Source organism: Trachemys scripta, chromosome 1 (assembly GCF_013100865.1).
Source record: "Trachemys scripta elegans isolate TJP31775 chromosome 1, CAS_Tse_1.0, whole genome shotgun sequence".
In the NCBI taxonomy this organism is placed as follows: domain Eukaryota; kingdom Metazoa; phylum Chordata; order Testudines; family Emydidae; genus Trachemys; species Trachemys scripta.
The window spans coordinates 285,629,221-285,646,406 of record NC_048298.1 but is presented as its reverse complement, the minus strand read 5'-3'; the positions used below and the strand labels follow the sequence as shown (position 1 = coordinate 285,646,406).

At 44.5% G+C, this 17,186-nt stretch overlaps 1 protein-coding gene across 1 annotated transcript in view; it reads right to left on the bottom strand.

The window, feature by feature from the left end:
• DNAJC15 (DnaJ heat shock protein family (Hsp40) member C15) overlaps positions 1-17,186 on the bottom strand; it is a 43,830-nt gene that overhangs the window by 11,968 nt on the left and 14,676 nt on the right. Inside the window, exon 4 of the mRNA XM_034758424.1 lies at positions 2,502-2,578. Coding sequence (XP_034614315.1) covers positions 2,502-2,578 — 77 coding nt within the window. The remainder of the gene's footprint in view (positions 1-2,501; positions 2,579-17,186) is intronic.

Genomic DNA, 17,186 nt, shown 5'->3' with positions numbered 1-17,186 from the left:
GTTTTACACTGCACCCTCTGGAATGGTGGCCGAAGCATGAAGGGAGATATGAATGTTTAGCATACTGCACGTAAATACCTTGCAATGCTGGCTACAAAAGTGCCATGTGAACGCCTGTTATCACTTTCAGGTGACACTGTAAATAAGAAGCGGGCAGCATTATCTCTCGTAAATGTAAACAAACTTGTTTGTCTTAGCGATTGACTGAACAAAAAGTAGGACTGAGTGGACCTGTACGCTCTAAAGTTTTACACTGCTTTGTTTTTGAGTGCAGTTAAGTAACAACAACAAAAAAATCTACATTTGTAAGTTGCACTTTCACCATAAAGAGATTGCACTACAGTACCTGTCTGAGGTGAATTGAAAAATTCTATTTATTTTCTTTGCCATTTTTACAGTACAAATATTTGTAATAAAAACAACAATATAAAGTGAACACTGTCTACTTTGTATGCTGTATTGAAAATGAAATCAATATATTTAAAAATGTAGAAAAACAAAGAATATTTAATAAATTTCAATTGGGTATTCTATTGTTTAACAGTGCGATTAAAACTGCAATTAATCGTGATTAATTTTTTTTAGTTAATCACATGAGTTAACTGCAATTCATCGACAGCCCTAATTCAAAATTCTTGTTGGCAGATTAAGGAGAAGTGACAATTGGGACAAGTAAAAGTTCTATGACCACATACTGGCTGGGGCATCAGTACTTTAAAAGGCTCCCCACAGGATGGCATTCTTGCCTTTTCTCCACTACACACTAAGATAGTACTAACTGGGGAAACAAGCAGAGCATAAAGGATACCTTTAAAGTGCATAGACATTGGAATTATGGGGCTGGGATCTCCCATCCCTCCTTTACATAGCACCTGTTCTCTAATGCAGACCTCTAAAACAACAATTCAACTGCAAATTAAGGTCCAGAATCACCAGTACATCGACTGCTATGAACTGTTCTGTCAAAGTAAACCAACTTTAAAGCCATCTAAATGGACCAGTAAGCTCTAGCTGCAATGCACTACTCTGGTGTACCAGTGAATCTGCCCATAAGTTTAATTTTAATAAGTGATTTAAGGTTGCTAATGCATTTCTTCAAGTCACCCAAAATACCACATGGTACCATTCTCTTTGGGTTTCTTGTTTAGGGTGCATGTATAAAATATCTATTTTCAAAACCTAAGGAAATTGCAAGACAAAAAATACATCAAGGACGACATAATTTTGGGGTATATCAGTTAAAGACCCTTACAGGAATGTTGTAATTAACTTTAAATGTAACCTTAACTCTCAATTGCCTGGATTAATAAGCGTTAGATAGGCATCATTACAACACTCCTGTAACTAAAGTCTAATTAATGTTAAGGTTACACAAACAAAAATCCAAACATGTTAACATATTGAACTGCACAGTTAGGTGAACCAAACAATTTTAACTCTGGCCTATAGCGACTTCCTGCAATAATCATGCAATTATGATTAAGACATTTTAGCATTTGTGGCCCCAGATTAGATTAGATTAAACTATTTTTAAAGACATTCAGGGCTCCCCCTACTCTTTTCTCCCTTCCTGGAGTTTCTATTGGGAAGAATAAAGGTGGTTTGTGTGCCTTAGTTGTGCATTTCCAATGTTAAAAGAAATCGACACATGTTTAAGCAGGAGCGGCGCCAGGGTTTTTGGCGCCCTAGGCAGGGGTCCTTCCGCGCTTCCAGTCTCTGCAGCAATTCTGCGGCGGGGGAGTCCTTCCACGCTCCCGGTCTTCGGGGCACTTCGGCGGCAGGTCCCGGAGCGAGTGAAGGACCCGCCGCAGAATTGCTGCCGAAGACCCAGAGCACAGAAGGACCCCCCGCCGCCGAATTGCTGCCAAGGGTGCCCTAGGCAAGCGCCTAGGTCGCCTAATGGAAGCGCCAGCCCTGTGTTTAAGTCTAATCTTAACTCTTAATTGCCTGGGTTTGTAATGCTTGGTATTGGACATAATCATAATATCCCTGTAATGTGTTTCACCCTTAAGTTACACATGCCTACACTCACCGTTAAATTCATCCTAATACACTGTATTGCATCCTCAACTCCTTTAACCACAATAAAAAAAAAAGATGTGAAGAGAGATTACACATACATTTGAAATGACAGACTCAATGGAATTGCTTTCTGCATTACCGATGCATTAATACAATCCACAGTATTGTAAATCTTTATTTTGTAGTGAGATCAGCATAGATGATCATGTTGATCAGCATAGTATGTGCTGTTCTGATTTATATTTACAGCATTTGCCCTCTACTGCTGTAAGGGGCCTGAAGGCATGACGAAAGTTGCATGGTTGCTCATTTTATTGTATTTTTTTTCCAACCAAAATACAGTCTTAGAATGGCATATGGAACACAATTTTTTTTAACAAGTTACAACTGTGAGCACCATACAGCCCTATTCTTTCACCTTACATTTCTCCATTCAGTCTGGTGATAGAACAGAAACAGTATTAATGCAGCACACCTACCTTATGCCTAAAATAAGACTCGCTTCTCGTCTACTCATTTTCTGTTCAAATCCTCCTTTATAGTAGGATGAAAAACTCTATGGGGGGAGTGGAAGGGGGAGGAGGGAAGAGAGAGAGAGAGAGAGAGAAGGGAAAATCATTAGTTCCAGGTACATAGGTGTCATGATCTCAATGCTATTCTATTACCTTAGCAAGGTTGATTGGCATTTGATTAGAATTCATTTCAAGTGATGAAACTACTGAAAAACAAATATGGTTTAAAAGGAACTCTGTCGAACACTGAAAATCTGACCTCTTAAAAGTTACAGTTTGTGTTTTTACAGTGTCCCACTGATAATGAAAGACATTAATTGTTGCAGCCATTGATTTGTAGGGTTGAGAGTCTCCCTGCCCTTTGGCAGGGGAACCCTAATTGTCTAAATGCTGGGTAGAATGAAATTGCACATGAGCACTGCCCTGGGCTTCATGTGCACACAAATTCATGCTGACAACTTCCGCTGCCAATTGGGATTATTTGCTGTTTTTTTTCCCCAGATCAGAAACTGAGATTTTAACCACTGTTTAAAACAACTGAAAGAGAAAACTTGTTTTGGAGAGTGAGGTGTGGTGAATTTTTTAAAAGCAAAAAATATAGTTGTCCAGGGAAGGGAGTGAGGATAAAACTGGTGCCTATCAACCATGTGTTAAAATAAATTATTAAAATAGCCACTTACACTAACTAAAGAGATCAGTGTTGTTGTTGTTTTTTTAAATAAAAAGAATTAGGGACTAGTCCAGCATCACACAGCCTCAGTTCTCTGAGTCAAACAAGCCCCAGAGACAACAGATGTAGTTCCAAGACAGCCTGACTATTGGGAGCTGGAGCCCAGAAGTCAGTTAAGAAGACTGAAGTTTTGTTAACTGCCAAATTTATCAACAAGTAAGCTTTACAAAAAGTAAGCTTCATCCTTTTATCATCTAAGTGAAGTCTGGCTTCAGAACTGTGCTTTTTACCTACAATTAAAATATGCCTGGCCCTTAATGAAACACATTTTCAGCTAGCTACTAAATATACCTAGTAATTATCAATAATAAAATTTGTCTTGCATTTATACAGCACTTCATGCCAAATGAATGTACAAACACGCATTTAAATTACATGCACTTATAAGGCACCTATTACGGTATCTAAGCAAACTTCATAGTTAAGATTAGGAGCAGATAGTCTCCCAAACCATACTGCTTACACAAGAGGGATGCCTCACCCATTACCAAAAAAGCAGCCACCTCTGAGATAATGTTTTCACCCCTCAGCCAAAAGGCTGAGAAGTGATTAATACACCACAACATTACAGCTTTAGACAGGCAGAGAATTTGGTACCAAATAAAACTTCAGAGAGCACACAGGGCCTGCTAGTGCCCACTGAAGTCAATGGAAATCCTCCCAATCACTTCAATGGCCATTGAATTAGACTAGTGGTTCTCAACCTGTGGGCTGCTTGCAGCCCAGTCCCAGCTGTGTGATAAAAAAAATTCAAAGTTTGCCAGTCCCGGCAGAGGATGGGGCCAGCTGAGGGGTAGATGGCACCATGAAGCCCTGCTGATGTGTTAGTGCCAGCAGGGAAGGCAAAGCAGCCCTCTGTGGTGGGGGAGGAGCTCCGGTGGCAGCCTGCTGCTTCCTCCAGCCCTGGGACAAATTGTAGGGTTGCCAGGTGTCCAGTTACCACATGCGGGGGAAGGCTCCGGGCCATCAACCCGTGCCAGTCATAGGCGTAGTTTAGGAGGGCATTCCCCCCCCCGCCACCTCTCACAGAAATAGGGGGTGCTGAGCAGGACTTGCTCTGCTTAGCCTGTCGGGGTGGGGAGCATAGGTTCTGTCCTTCCCACACTGTGCCAGCTCACTCGGCGCCTCTCCCCAGTGGAGGCTAGCAGTTCTGGGATGCTGCCTCTTGCGACCTAGTGCCTGTTATTATCCTCTTCTACGTGTGTTGGGTCCTGTTTCTGTACAACAGTGAGTGCCTATGTGGGGTCAGGACAAGGCAGTAGGGAAGGAAGAAGGATGGGATAGGGCAGGGGGAAGAGAAGGGGAATAGGACAGGGGACGGTGTGGAGAGGAAAGAGGATAGGCCGGGAAGAGGGAGGGGATGGGGCAGTGGGACAGGGCAGGGGACAGTGTGGAGAGGAAAGAGGATAGGCCGGGAAGAGGGAGGGGATGGGGCAGTGGGACAGGGCAGGGGACAGTGGGAAGGCGGAGGGGGCAGGGTGAAGAGAAAGGGATAGGGGATGGGAAGGGGACAGTGAGGAGAGGAAGGGGATAGGAGGATGGGGTAGAGGGAAGAGAAGGGGATGACTGAGTGCAGCTCCCAGTGGGAGAGCTGTCTCTTCGCTTCTGAGCATCCGTGCCAGAGGCATCCATAGAAATGGGGGGGTGGCACATGCCCCCCCACTAGCCACAGCTACGTGTAATCTCTGGGGGTGAGATGAGCATGCTCCAGGCTGCAGTGCACCCTGAACTGCCTGCAGCAGACAGTGCCTACCTGCCCGTCCCCTGCTGGCTATGTCCAGACCCGGAGCTCACAGCAAGAGCAGGAGGCTGCTCTGTAAGTCCTGTTTCTGGGGGGGAGAGCTGGTGCGGGGTGGAAATTTGTTTCATCGGTGGCTTCCAGCTAGGATCCCCCATGGCTTGGTGGGTGGGATCAACCCTGCCCTTTACTGTCTGGGAGCAAGTGTTGAGGGACATGTGCCCAACTGGGCAGCCACAGCAGGTAGGGTAGTATTATATATATATTGCGTGGATGCAGTCCACATAACACATAAAAAGCTGCATATGCAGCCCACAATGGTAAACAGGTTGAGAACTATTGGATCAGGCCCTGAGAGAGAGTAGAACATTACCACCTAAAGAGAAACTTGACAATGATACCTTACTACTTCTCCCCCCAGTTATTAAAGAAGACAGGTACTTTGGAAAATGTTGCCCAAGACTTTTTGAAAAAGGGACTTCAGTGACAGTCTCCTAAGTGCTTTGGAAAATAAGTCCCATTTTCAAAAGAGACTTTGGCACTTAGGTACTTTTGAAAATGTTACCCATCATCTCTAGTGTAGCTCTCTAATGTTACAATGGGATACTGATTCAGCAGACTTTTCTCCATCAGCACTATCTCCTGAATTATCTCCACCTTCTCCCACAGAACCCTCCCCATGCCTTTGATAGGCTCCATTTGAGGTACAGACCGGTGCTCATTAACTTGAGATCACAGCCTAAGTCAGTCATGGGCAATCTGTGGCCCATCAGAGTAATCCGCTGGTGGGCCATGAGACAGTTTGTTTACATTGACCGTCCGCAGGCACGGCCGCCCACAGCTCTCAGTGGCTGCAGGTCACTGTTCTCAGCCAATGGGAGCTGCGGGAAGCAGCGCAGGTCGGCCACCACTTCCCGCAGCTCCCATTGGCCAGGAATGGCAAACCGTGGCCACTGTGGGTGGCCATGTCTGCAGACGGTTGATGTAAACAAATGGTCTTGCAGCCCACCAGTGGATTACGACGGGCCGCATGCGGCCCGCAGGCTGCCCACCACTGGCCTAAGTAGTATGGCTGCATGACTGTGATGGTGCTGCCCATGGGAACCAGCTGAGGTCACTCAATTAGGGTGAACTGCAAACAAAACGGGGCAGACAAACCCCAAAAGCTGGTGGTTATTCCAATACTTAGATATACCAAGCCAGCACAAAGCAGTTTCTGTAGTACCTCACTGGTTATTCAGCAGTCCAAACAACGCAGTTCCCTTAAAGTGCCCAGCCTCAGGCCTCCGTCCAGACACACCTGTCAGATATGATGATGATTACTGAAAATATTATCTCATCACATAAAAGAAAAGGTTCTTTCAATCCCAAAGGATCAGCCACATACCCAGGTTCAATTATAACTTAGATCTTACCCAAAATACACGCTATAGTCAATTCTTATTAACTAAACTAAAATTTATTAACAAAGAAAAGAGAGTGTGTTGGTTAAAAGATGAATATACATACAGACTTGAATTCAATTCTTGAGGTTCAGATACAGAGCAGAGGTGAGCTTGTAGTTGCCAAAAGTCCTTTTAGATATAGTTCATAGGTTATAGTCCAATGTCCATATTTAGGGTGGCTCCAGTCAATGACTGGGGGTCTCAATCCTTGTGGCTTAAGGTTTCCCCCTCTTGAAACCCAAAGCAGATCTGAGATGAAGTAGGATCGTGTCCCAAGGTTCTTATACATTTCCAGCAGCCTTTTGGCCTGAGAAAACAATAGGCTTAACTCTCCTTCTCCCAAACATCCTGGCAATTAGCACAGGGTAATTCATCCATTAAACAGTTCAGATACAGGTTACCACAACCTTCAAAGAGACATATAGACAATACTACTATTTCACTCAACTATCATCATAAATGTCAATATTCCTTTTTTGATCTTTGAATTTAAGCTATAGCAATAGACAAGAATTGTTTGCTTATATTACAAGACCTGAGCAAACATCTAACCTATCTTTAACAATGCAGACTTACATTTCAAAGCTCTATTCATTTACCTATCTTCCTAACCAGGCCTTAAGGTTCACCCATGGGTCAGGTCAGTCTGTGAGTTAATTAACTCTTTCTGGCCCTGTCATCTTTCAATGAGATATTATATTACACTCATACCATCATAATGACAAAATACAAACTCCCTTTTTATAATTATAAACATTCTTATTATTATTAGCACCTAGGAGCTCTAGTCATGGAGCAGGACCCCACAGCATTAGATATTATACACAAAAGACAGGCCCTGCTTAGGCTGCTTACTTCAGGGAGCCTTGATCTTTATAGTTTCCAAAAAGCATTAAACCAGTGCTTTGCCCTGTTCTTTTGAGAGGAAGACACTCAGGCCTGTCTTGGACCTTTAAAATCACAACTAGGTCATTAAGGACAATGGCTTCCTTCTCAGAGGACACTTATGGCACAAACAGCCCCTTTTTTAATGAAAGTCCCAGTCCTAAAGGGATTTGAAGCTTCCTTTTTAAAGCAAAGGAAATCAGACTAAAAGCCATCTTTGTCTAGGTTAGAGGCATGGGCAAGTGAGGACAGAACATTCCTAAAAAAAAAAAAAAAAAAAAGGTAGAAGGGCAGTTTTCTAGCTACTAAAGAAGAAAGAAGTTTGATTATTCATCTAACTTACACGTGCTATTCGGACTTAAATAGAGAAGTGTTTTCATGAAGCAGTGCTACTTTTGATATTTCCTGTTCAGAAAACTCAAAGTGATAAGGGAAGGACATTTCAGGCACCCTACAATATTAAAATCAGCCTACCACATCTGCAATCCTTGCTGGGCTGGAAAGATCACAAAAGTGAGCTCTCCACTTCCTGATACTTCTGATATTTTGGGCCCCATTTAACCTTCTAGGCAGGTCTTCCTTACATGTTGTGCCCTATACAGCCCATGATAGTTAATTCAGTTTCTTGCATGAACTCTATTAAAAGAAAATTGTAAATAGCTTTAGGCCCACTCTATAAGTGTATGGATTCCCTCAGCAATCTCCAGAAAAGGGCTGTCAGATAGGGAAGCCTAATTTATTTGGGCTGTGACGTCTTTAAAGACCTTCCCTGGTTCGCATAACCTACCTTTCTGTTACAATTTGTGCACCAGTAAGAGATATCCCAGTGTCCTTATGAGACTAATCACCACACCCTGTCTATATAGAAGCTAAGGACTGGGAATGGCTGAGCCATTACAAACATTGAATCTATCTCCCCTTGTAAGTATTCTCACACTTCTTAACTGTCTGTACTGGGCTAGCTTGATTATCACTTCAAAAGTTTTTTTTCTCTTAATTGGCCTCTCAGAGTTGGTAAGACAACTCCCACCTGTTTATGCTCTCTGTATGTGTGTATATATATCTCCTCAATATATGTTCCATTCTATATGCATCCGATGAAGTGGGCTGTAGTCCACGAAATGGAGATATCCCATCTCCTAGAACTGGAAGGGACCTTGAAAGGTCATCGAGTCCAGCCCCCTGCCTTCACTAGCAGGACCAAGTACTGATTTTGCCCCAGATCCCTAAGTGGCCCCCTCAAGGATTGAACTCACAACCCTGGGTTTAGCAGGCCAATGCTCAAACCACTGAGCTATCCCTCCTAATAAATTTGTTAGTCTCTAAGGTGCCACAAGTACTCCTGTTCTTCTTTTTGCGGATACAGACTAACACGGCTGCTACTCTGAAACCTATATAGAAGCTATGGTTTATAAAATATGTATGTGTTTCGGTATCCACAAGTCACCACAATCTCTCACTGAAGAGACAATACATAACTCCACAAAATAAAAAAGCCATTATATATATTCTGCTAGATATTAAGAATATTTTATGGGGAAAAACTATGTTAATGCAGATTTAAGGTTGCTTGATGGTATGCTGTCCCCTTGCAGTATGCTGAGTTGAACAAAACTCAAACTTCTGTAAACCAGGAAATGAAGAGTGAAGGTTACCCAGGGCTCTCCCTTCTTTCAGCAATGCCTCAACACCCCCCACCCTATTTGCACACACACTTTTACTCTGCCAACCCCACAGTTGCTGAAATATACAAGCTCTTCACCTCCTTTTAACCACCCATTCACACTCAGCCACAGGATTCCATCTGACACTATTAAAGGACTGTGACGAAGTGGGACTGTTCTTAATGTTTCCTCTGAATACTGTGTGGGTGCCTCAGTTTCCCCTATGCATTTCTAAAGTCTCTAGGTGGTGGGGAAAGGCCAGTGTGCATAAATCACTGACACACTGTCTCCCTGGCAACAAATGGCCAGGGCCCCTTCCCCCCCTGCAGGGAAATAGCTAAAGGTGAACAAAGGGATCAGGTGACCTCCTGGCTCAGGAAAGAGAAAAAGCAGGGAGAAGGAGGAGCTGGGGGGGTTTCAGAGTTGGAGCTACCTGGGGACTAGGAGTGCGGGCAGACGTGGGTGTCTGGCTCTCTGAACCCCATAATGGACCCGGCCGAGGGGTCCCGTTCGCCGCTGTACCTACAAGCTCTGTTTTAGACCGTGTTCCTGTCATCTAATAAACCTCTGTTTTACTGGCTGACTGAGAGTCACGTCTGACTGCGAAGTGGGGGGTGCAGAACCCTTTGGCTTCCCCAGGACCCCGCCGGGGCGGACTCGCTGTGGGAAGCGCACGGAGGGGCATATGCTGAATGCTCCAAGGAGAGACCCAGGAGGTGAAGCCGTGTGAGCTTCTTGCCCTGAAGACTGTCTGCTCCGAGGGAGAGGAGGCTCCCCAAAGTCCTGACTGGCTTTGTGGGGAGCAGTTCCAGAGCATCGCCCGGGGCCTCCGTGACAAGGACAAAAAGGGGGGAAATGGTGGAGTTGCCTGCACCACCTGCCCTCTACCCCTTCAAGCAATATATCCACATGCACATACTCACACTGGCTCTTGGCACTATAACATTCAGGAGGTTCCAGATCCTAGTGTACACTCACACATACAGCCAACTTCCTAGAAAGAATACCACATGTGTACAATTTAAGAATCACTTCACGGCCTTTTACAACTCCCTTTCACTTACTCACAGGATACCATCTCAACCTACACTTTCACGCAGCCATCATTAAAGCATTGGAATCCGTTCCTATTCCACCTCACGACTGACAATTGCCATTTAATAAAAGCCCTGTGTCTTGCTACTGACGTAACCTACGCCATTCTACATAAAAGTGATGCATCCTGGAGGTACACATGCAGGTCTTCCCTTTCCTCACATGCTTCACAGGGTGCAAAACACAGATTTCCACGTATCGCAACCACAGCCAATTTATCTAACTCTTTTATTGAGCTCATTTATACTTTTGGCCTTTACATCATTCCCTGGCAACAAGTTCCCCAGATTAACTTGCATTATGTGAAGAACTTCCTTATGTTTGTTTTAAACCTGCTGCTATTAATTTCAGTGGGCGATCCCCCAGTTCTGTGTTATGTGAAGGGGTAAATAGCACTTCTCTATTACTTTCTCCACACCATTCATGATTTTATAGACCTCTATAAATCCCCCCTCCTACCCCATCATCTCTTTCCCAAGCTGAACAGTCCCACTCTTTTTAATTTCTCCTCATATGGAAGCTGTTCCATAAGCCTAATTATTTTCATTGTCGTTCTCTGTACCTTTTCCACTTCTATATCTTTTTTGAGATGAGGTTTCCAGAACTGCAAGCAGTATTCAAGCTGTGGACATACCATGGATTTATACAGGAGCATTATCACATTTTCTGTCTCATTTTCTATCCCTTTCCTATATTGTACAGTTCAGAGTACTATCCACCATCTATGCAAGGTAAAAGTGAACTTAAATTCACAATTTGGGTCCCCCCAAAACTTAGTGGCTGCCATGCACTACTTGGGTAAAACTGACCAACAGAGACCACTCTGACCCACGTCACAGCAATAGATTGATCACTAGTTCTGTGCAAACCCCTCTAGAAACCGTTAGAAAAATAATTTTGTTGTTATTTCAGGGCTTATATATCTGGAACCCCAGTTCAAACAACCCCGGGGGTGGTGGGGGGGGGTGTCACTAACCATACTCTGCACTCCCACAAAGCATAGCAAATTTCAAGAAAATCTATACAAGCACAAAGATTTTAGAGCGCTTAGAAATGTCCTCTAAACGTCCTCTAAACAGGAAGGCTAGACAGACAATGGAGGGAAAAGGCTCTGTGCCCATCCATCTGCAGCACAGGAGGCTCTGAAACGTGTGAAGTGGCCAATTCACCTCAATAAGGTGTTTTCAGCTGAATGAGAACACCTCATGGAGATTAATACAACCTGAAAGTATAGCTCTGAGAATGAGGAGTACTTGTGGCACCTTAAACCTGGTCTACACTATGAGTTTAGGTCGAATTTAGCAGTGTTAAATCAAATTAACCCTGCACCCGTCCACAGAACGAAGCCATTTTCTTCGATATAAAGGGCTCTTAAAATCGATTTCTGTACTCCTCCCCGACGAGGGGAGTAGTGCCGAAATCGACATTGCCATTTCGAATTAGGGTTAGTGTGGCCGCAATTTGACGGTATTGGCCTCCGAGAGCTATCCCACAGTGCACCATTGAGACCGCTCTGGACAGCGATCTGAAGTCGGATGCACTGGCCAGATAGACAGGAAAAGCCCCATGAACTTTTCAATTTCATTTCCTGTTTGTCCAGCGTGGAGAGCACAGGTGACCACGCAGAGCTCATCAGCATAGGTAACCATGCAGTCCGAGAATCGAAAAAGAGCACCAGCATGGACCGTATGGGAGGTACTGGATCTGATCGCTATATGGGGAGAGGATTCTGTGCTAGCAGAACTACGTTCCAAAAGATGAAATGCCAAAACATTTGAAAAAATCTCCAAGGGCACGATGGAGAGAGGCCACAATAGGACTCACTATAGTGGCGTGTGAAAGTTAAGGAGCTCAGACAAGCCTACCAGAAAACCAAAGAAGCAAACGGAAGGTCCGGGTCAGAGCCGCAGACATGCCGCTTCTACGCTGAGCTGCATGCAATTGTGGGGGGTGGGGAGCGCCACCACTACCGCATCTCTGACTGGATTCTGAGGAGAGGGTAATCTCAGCCATACCTGAGGATTCTGCAGACAGGGAAGATGAGGAGGAGGAGGAGGAGGAGGACGAGCTTGCAGAGAGCACACAGCACTCCGTTCTCCCCAGTGGGCAGGATCTTTTTCTCAGCCTGACTGAAGTACCCTCCTAAGGCAGTATCCCAGACAATGAGGCCATGGAAGGAAGGTCTGGTGAGTGTATCTTTGTAAATATAAAATACGGTTTTAAAGCAAGCGTTTTTTAATGATTAATTTGCCCTGAGGACTTGGGATGCATTCGCGGCCAGTACAGCTACTGGAAAAGTCTATGAACGTGCCTGGGGATGGAGCGGAAATCCTCCAGGGACATCTCCATGAACCTCTCCTGGAGGTACTCCAAAAGCCTTTGCAGAAGGTTTCTGAGCAGTGCAGCCTTATTCCATCCTCCATGATAGGATACTTGACCATGCCATGCTAGTAGCAAGTAATCTGGTATCATTGCATGACAAAGCCTGGCCGTATATGGTCCCGATGTTTGCTGGCATTCAAGCAACATCCGTTCTTTATCTTGCTGTGTTATCCTCAAGAGAGTGATATCGTTCATGGTAACCCAGTTGAAATATGGGAATTTACTGAAGGGGACAGAGGTGGCCGTTCCTACTGGGCTGTTTGCCTGTGGCTGAAAAGAAATCCTTCCCTGCAGTTAGCCAAGTTGGGTGGGTGGGGGGAGAAGAGAGGCAGGAATCATTGGCACTGAGCTTTTCACGTTTGGCTAGCACCGATCTTCCCTGATACCAGCCACGCGGTGGGGGGGGAGGGGTAAAGCGATCATCCCAGAGAACTGGATGGGTGGGGGGGTAGTTTGGTTTCTGCTGCTGCACATTAACAGGAAAACCGCAGCACTCAACGGGCTTTGCTTGGTATGTGGGAAAGGAGGGTGCTGCCTTTAGGAAGGCTGCAGAAGCCGAAAGACAATGGCTTACCATGGCCGCATGCAAGCCGAATTCTGTTGCCCAGACCTGCATCTGTGATCTCTAACACCAAAGCCGCAGGCACTCAATATTAAGATGCAAAATGCGACCTTGTACCGAAATCACATGTGCTATGTAATGTGAATAGGATCACAGAGTGCCGCTGCAGCCCCTGTATAACTGCCTTCCCCCCAACCATGTTCCATAGCCTCCTCACTTAGACGTGTAAGAATCCAGTGGACAGCCCAAGCAAAAGGCTGTCATTATTTTGAACTTTTTTAGTGGCCTTTTCCTTCCCTCCTATCCTTCTCCCAAACCCCACCCAGGCTACCTTGTCAGTTCTCTCCCTCTTTTTATAATCCATTAATAAAGAATACATGATTTTTAAACGATAGTGACTTTATTTCTTTTGAAAGCAAGCTGTGATTGAAGGGGGAGGGTGGGTTGCTTACAGAGAATGAGTCAATCAAGGGGGCGGGTTTTCATCAAGGAGAAACAAACAGAACTTTTACACCGTAGCCTGGCCAGTCATGAAACCAGGGCCGGTTCCAAGCACCAGCTGAGCAAGTTAGAATAGCTGACTTGAGTTATATGAACCACAGAAGAGGTGATCCCCCAATCTCATTCCTAGACTCTGACAGTCACATGATAGCCTGACTGAGTAGAATCCCAAACTCCGACTGGAAAGGAGAGAATTGCAAACTAATTATTGTAGTACTCAATGTTTGCTAAAGAGGGGATATATTCATTATGGAATAAGGAATTTCCATGATTGTGGATACTGAGGGCCATGGACGTTCATTTTGTCTTAGAATTAATATGGTTACAGCTCAGTCTTCATATGTATCAACAATTCAACAAGGTAGTGTCATTAAAATACCTCCTTTTCATTTATTTCTTATTTTAAAAGTGACTGAAGTTATAATAATGGTAATATCTACCTCAGTAATGCAAACCAATGACTAATTAATGTTTCACTCTTTCTGGGGACAACAGACTCATGTCACCACAGAATTAGCAGAACAGTGTAAGCAGCACTAGTGACATCAGTGGCAAATGACACTTTGAAAAGCTAAGTTAATTGGAAAAGACGTGTTTCTCTCGAAAAGCCGCATTACAGGAGATGGTAGGTGAGGTAAACACTTAAATCCCCTAAAAAAACCACAAAATATTTCCTCTAATCCTTTCACTGAAATAACATATTACAGTGGAAACTTGAAGGCTGGACTTCAGTAGTATTTTCACTTATGTATATATACTTAACTGCCGTAAGTTACAGTGATTCAGAGTAAATTTCAATACATTTCAGTTACTAATCTTAATTAAAAGATTACCAGAATTGTTGACTATTCATGCTTTTTGCTTACATAAAAAATAGGTGAGAGACACAAGATACAGGCATTTTAAAATGACCATTTAATAATCACTCAGCATGGGTTCAGTTAGTGATCTGGAAGAAAATCAATATGTGGTTTACTGTGTGACTGTAATTAACTGGGAATTGTTGCAAACAAATAAAATTAGGATTTGGGTGAAGTCTCTGATTATACAGAGCCTGAGGTGAACCACAGGGAACTACAGCCCATACCCATGGGTCCCAAAATTTCCATGTGCTAGGCTAGTCTCTCCTATGATAACATTAACCATAGACAATTATGCTACTATTAAATGTATACTCCAGCAGCATGAGCAGAAGTAATGATTGCTGTGATGACTACTGAACTAGTAGCTAACATTGTCCGGAAAGCAATAGGTTGAAGACAGAGGGTACTAGAAGGAACTCTCTTATTGATTACGTTCTGTAGCTTTGAATCCCTCTTCACAAAAACCATACAGATAGAGCACAAAGGAGTTTGGGGAGCAGGGGCTTTTGCAGGATCCTAGGGAAAGGGTACCCTATATGCTATCTCCTTCCACAGTTGGAAGATGGAAAGATCAGTTTTGTTCTGCTTTGCCCACATCTTCTGAGTCACAGGCAGAAAATAATTAAATTGATACATTCTGGGAAAACATATCCCAACACCGATACTCAAGAGAAAGAAGATACTAGTAAAACAGAAATGCCAAAAAATGTTGGTTGCTGTTGGACAGTTTTTAATACACATACTGGACCATAAATTTACAATGCACTTTAGAGAAAAATAAAGATATTGTTCCTGCCCTGGCAAACTTAATCTAAATAAGACACACAGAGGAAATAATGGCAAACAAGGAAGAAAACAGAGGAATGAAGGTTATAACAAATAAACACTGAACATGTGAAAGATGCTGAGTATGATGCTTGAAATTTTTAAGTTTGCAAATAGAGTAGGACAAGTCAGAAGAAAGAAACTGCACTGACTGGAGACTATCCTTGCAAAGCTAACCAAAAGAAAGATTTAAAGAAGGAATTTGAAGGGAGGAAAAAAACGGTTACTCACCTTCTTGTAACTGTTGTACTTCGAGATGTTGTCGTCCATGTCCATTCCAATCAGGTGTGCGCGTGCCATGTGCATAGTTGCCGAAAATTTTTCCCCCAGTAGCTCCCATCGGGTCAGCTGTGGAGCCCCCTGGAGTAGCACCTTCATAGTGCTCAATTTATGACCCTGCCGACCTGGCCCCTCCCCAGTTCCTTCTTGCTGGCTATTCCTACAGAGGGGTAGGAGGATGGGTATTGGAATGGACATGAACAACATATCTTGAAGAACAAGTTACAAGAAGGTGAGTAACCGTGTTTTCTTCTTCGAGTGCTTGTTCACATCGATTCCAATCGGGTGACTTCCAAGCTTTACCCCAGAGGTGGGGTCGGAGTTAAGGAATCACTGATTAGAGAATCGCTGTGCTGAAAGCTGCATCATCTCTAGCGTGCTGTGTGATGGCACAGTGAGAGGTGAATGTATGCACCGAGGATCAAGTAGCTGCCCTGCAGATTTTTTGTATCGGGACCTGGGCCAGGAGCACGCAGCTGACGAAGCCTGTGCCCTTGTGGAGTGAGCCTTAAGATGCAGGGCTGAGACCTTTTCCAGGTCATAACATGTGCTGATACAGGCTGTGATCCAGGAAGATAATCTTTGAGATGAGACCGGGAGTCCTTTCATGCAGACTGTCATTGCCACGAACAGCTGGTTCGACCTCCTGAACAGCTTTGTGCGCTCGATGTAGAATGCTAACACCCACTGAATATGCAATGAGTGCAGCCTTTGCTCTTGGGTACTGTTGTGGGGCTTGGGATAGAAGACAGGTAGAAAAATGTCTTGGCTAATATGGAATTGTGACACTACCTTAGGGAGAAAAGCCAGGTGAGGTCTGAGTTGCACCTTGTTCTTGTGGAAGACTGGGTAGGGTGGGTCGGAGGTAAGGGCCTTTAACTCCGACATCCTACCGGCTGATGTGATGGTCACCAGGAAGGCTACCTTCCATGACAGGTAGAGAAGGGAGCAAGTTGCTAGTGGTTTGAATGGGGGTCTCATTAATCTGGAGAGGACCAGGTTAAGGTTCCATGCCAGAAGAGGCTGTCTAACCCAAGGATATAGCCGTTCCAGGCCCTTAAGGAAACGTCCTGCCATAGGATTAGCAAATATGGAGCGTCCAGACATGACCGGATGGAAGGCCGAGATAGCAGCAAGGTATACCTTGATGGATGACGCTGCTAGGCTTTGTTGATTGAAGTGAAGAAGGTACTCCAGGATAAGTGGTATAGACGCCTGGAGTGGAGGAGTGTGATGTTGGGCACACCAGCAAGTGAACCACTTTCATTTGGCCAGATAAGTGGCCCTGGTGGATGGTTTTCTGCTGCTAAGCAGGACCTTTCTTACAGGTTCTGAGCACAGCTCACTGGATTTAGCCATAAAGCTCCAAGCCATGAGATGGAGGGCCTGGAAGTCCAGGTGGTGAAGGTGACCGTGGTCCTGTGTGATCAGATCGGGATAGAGTGGTAACACGATAGGAGTGTCCACTGACAGCTCCAGAAGCGTGGTGTATCAATGTTGACGGGGCCACACTGGGGCCAGCAGAATTACTACAGCTCTGTCTCTGCAGATTTTCAGTAGTACTCTGTGCACGAGTGGGAATGGTGGAAAGGCATACATGAGACGGTCTCCCCAGGGAAGCAGGAATGCATCCAAGACTGAACCCGGGCTGTGATTCTGAAAGGAACAGAACATTGGGCACCT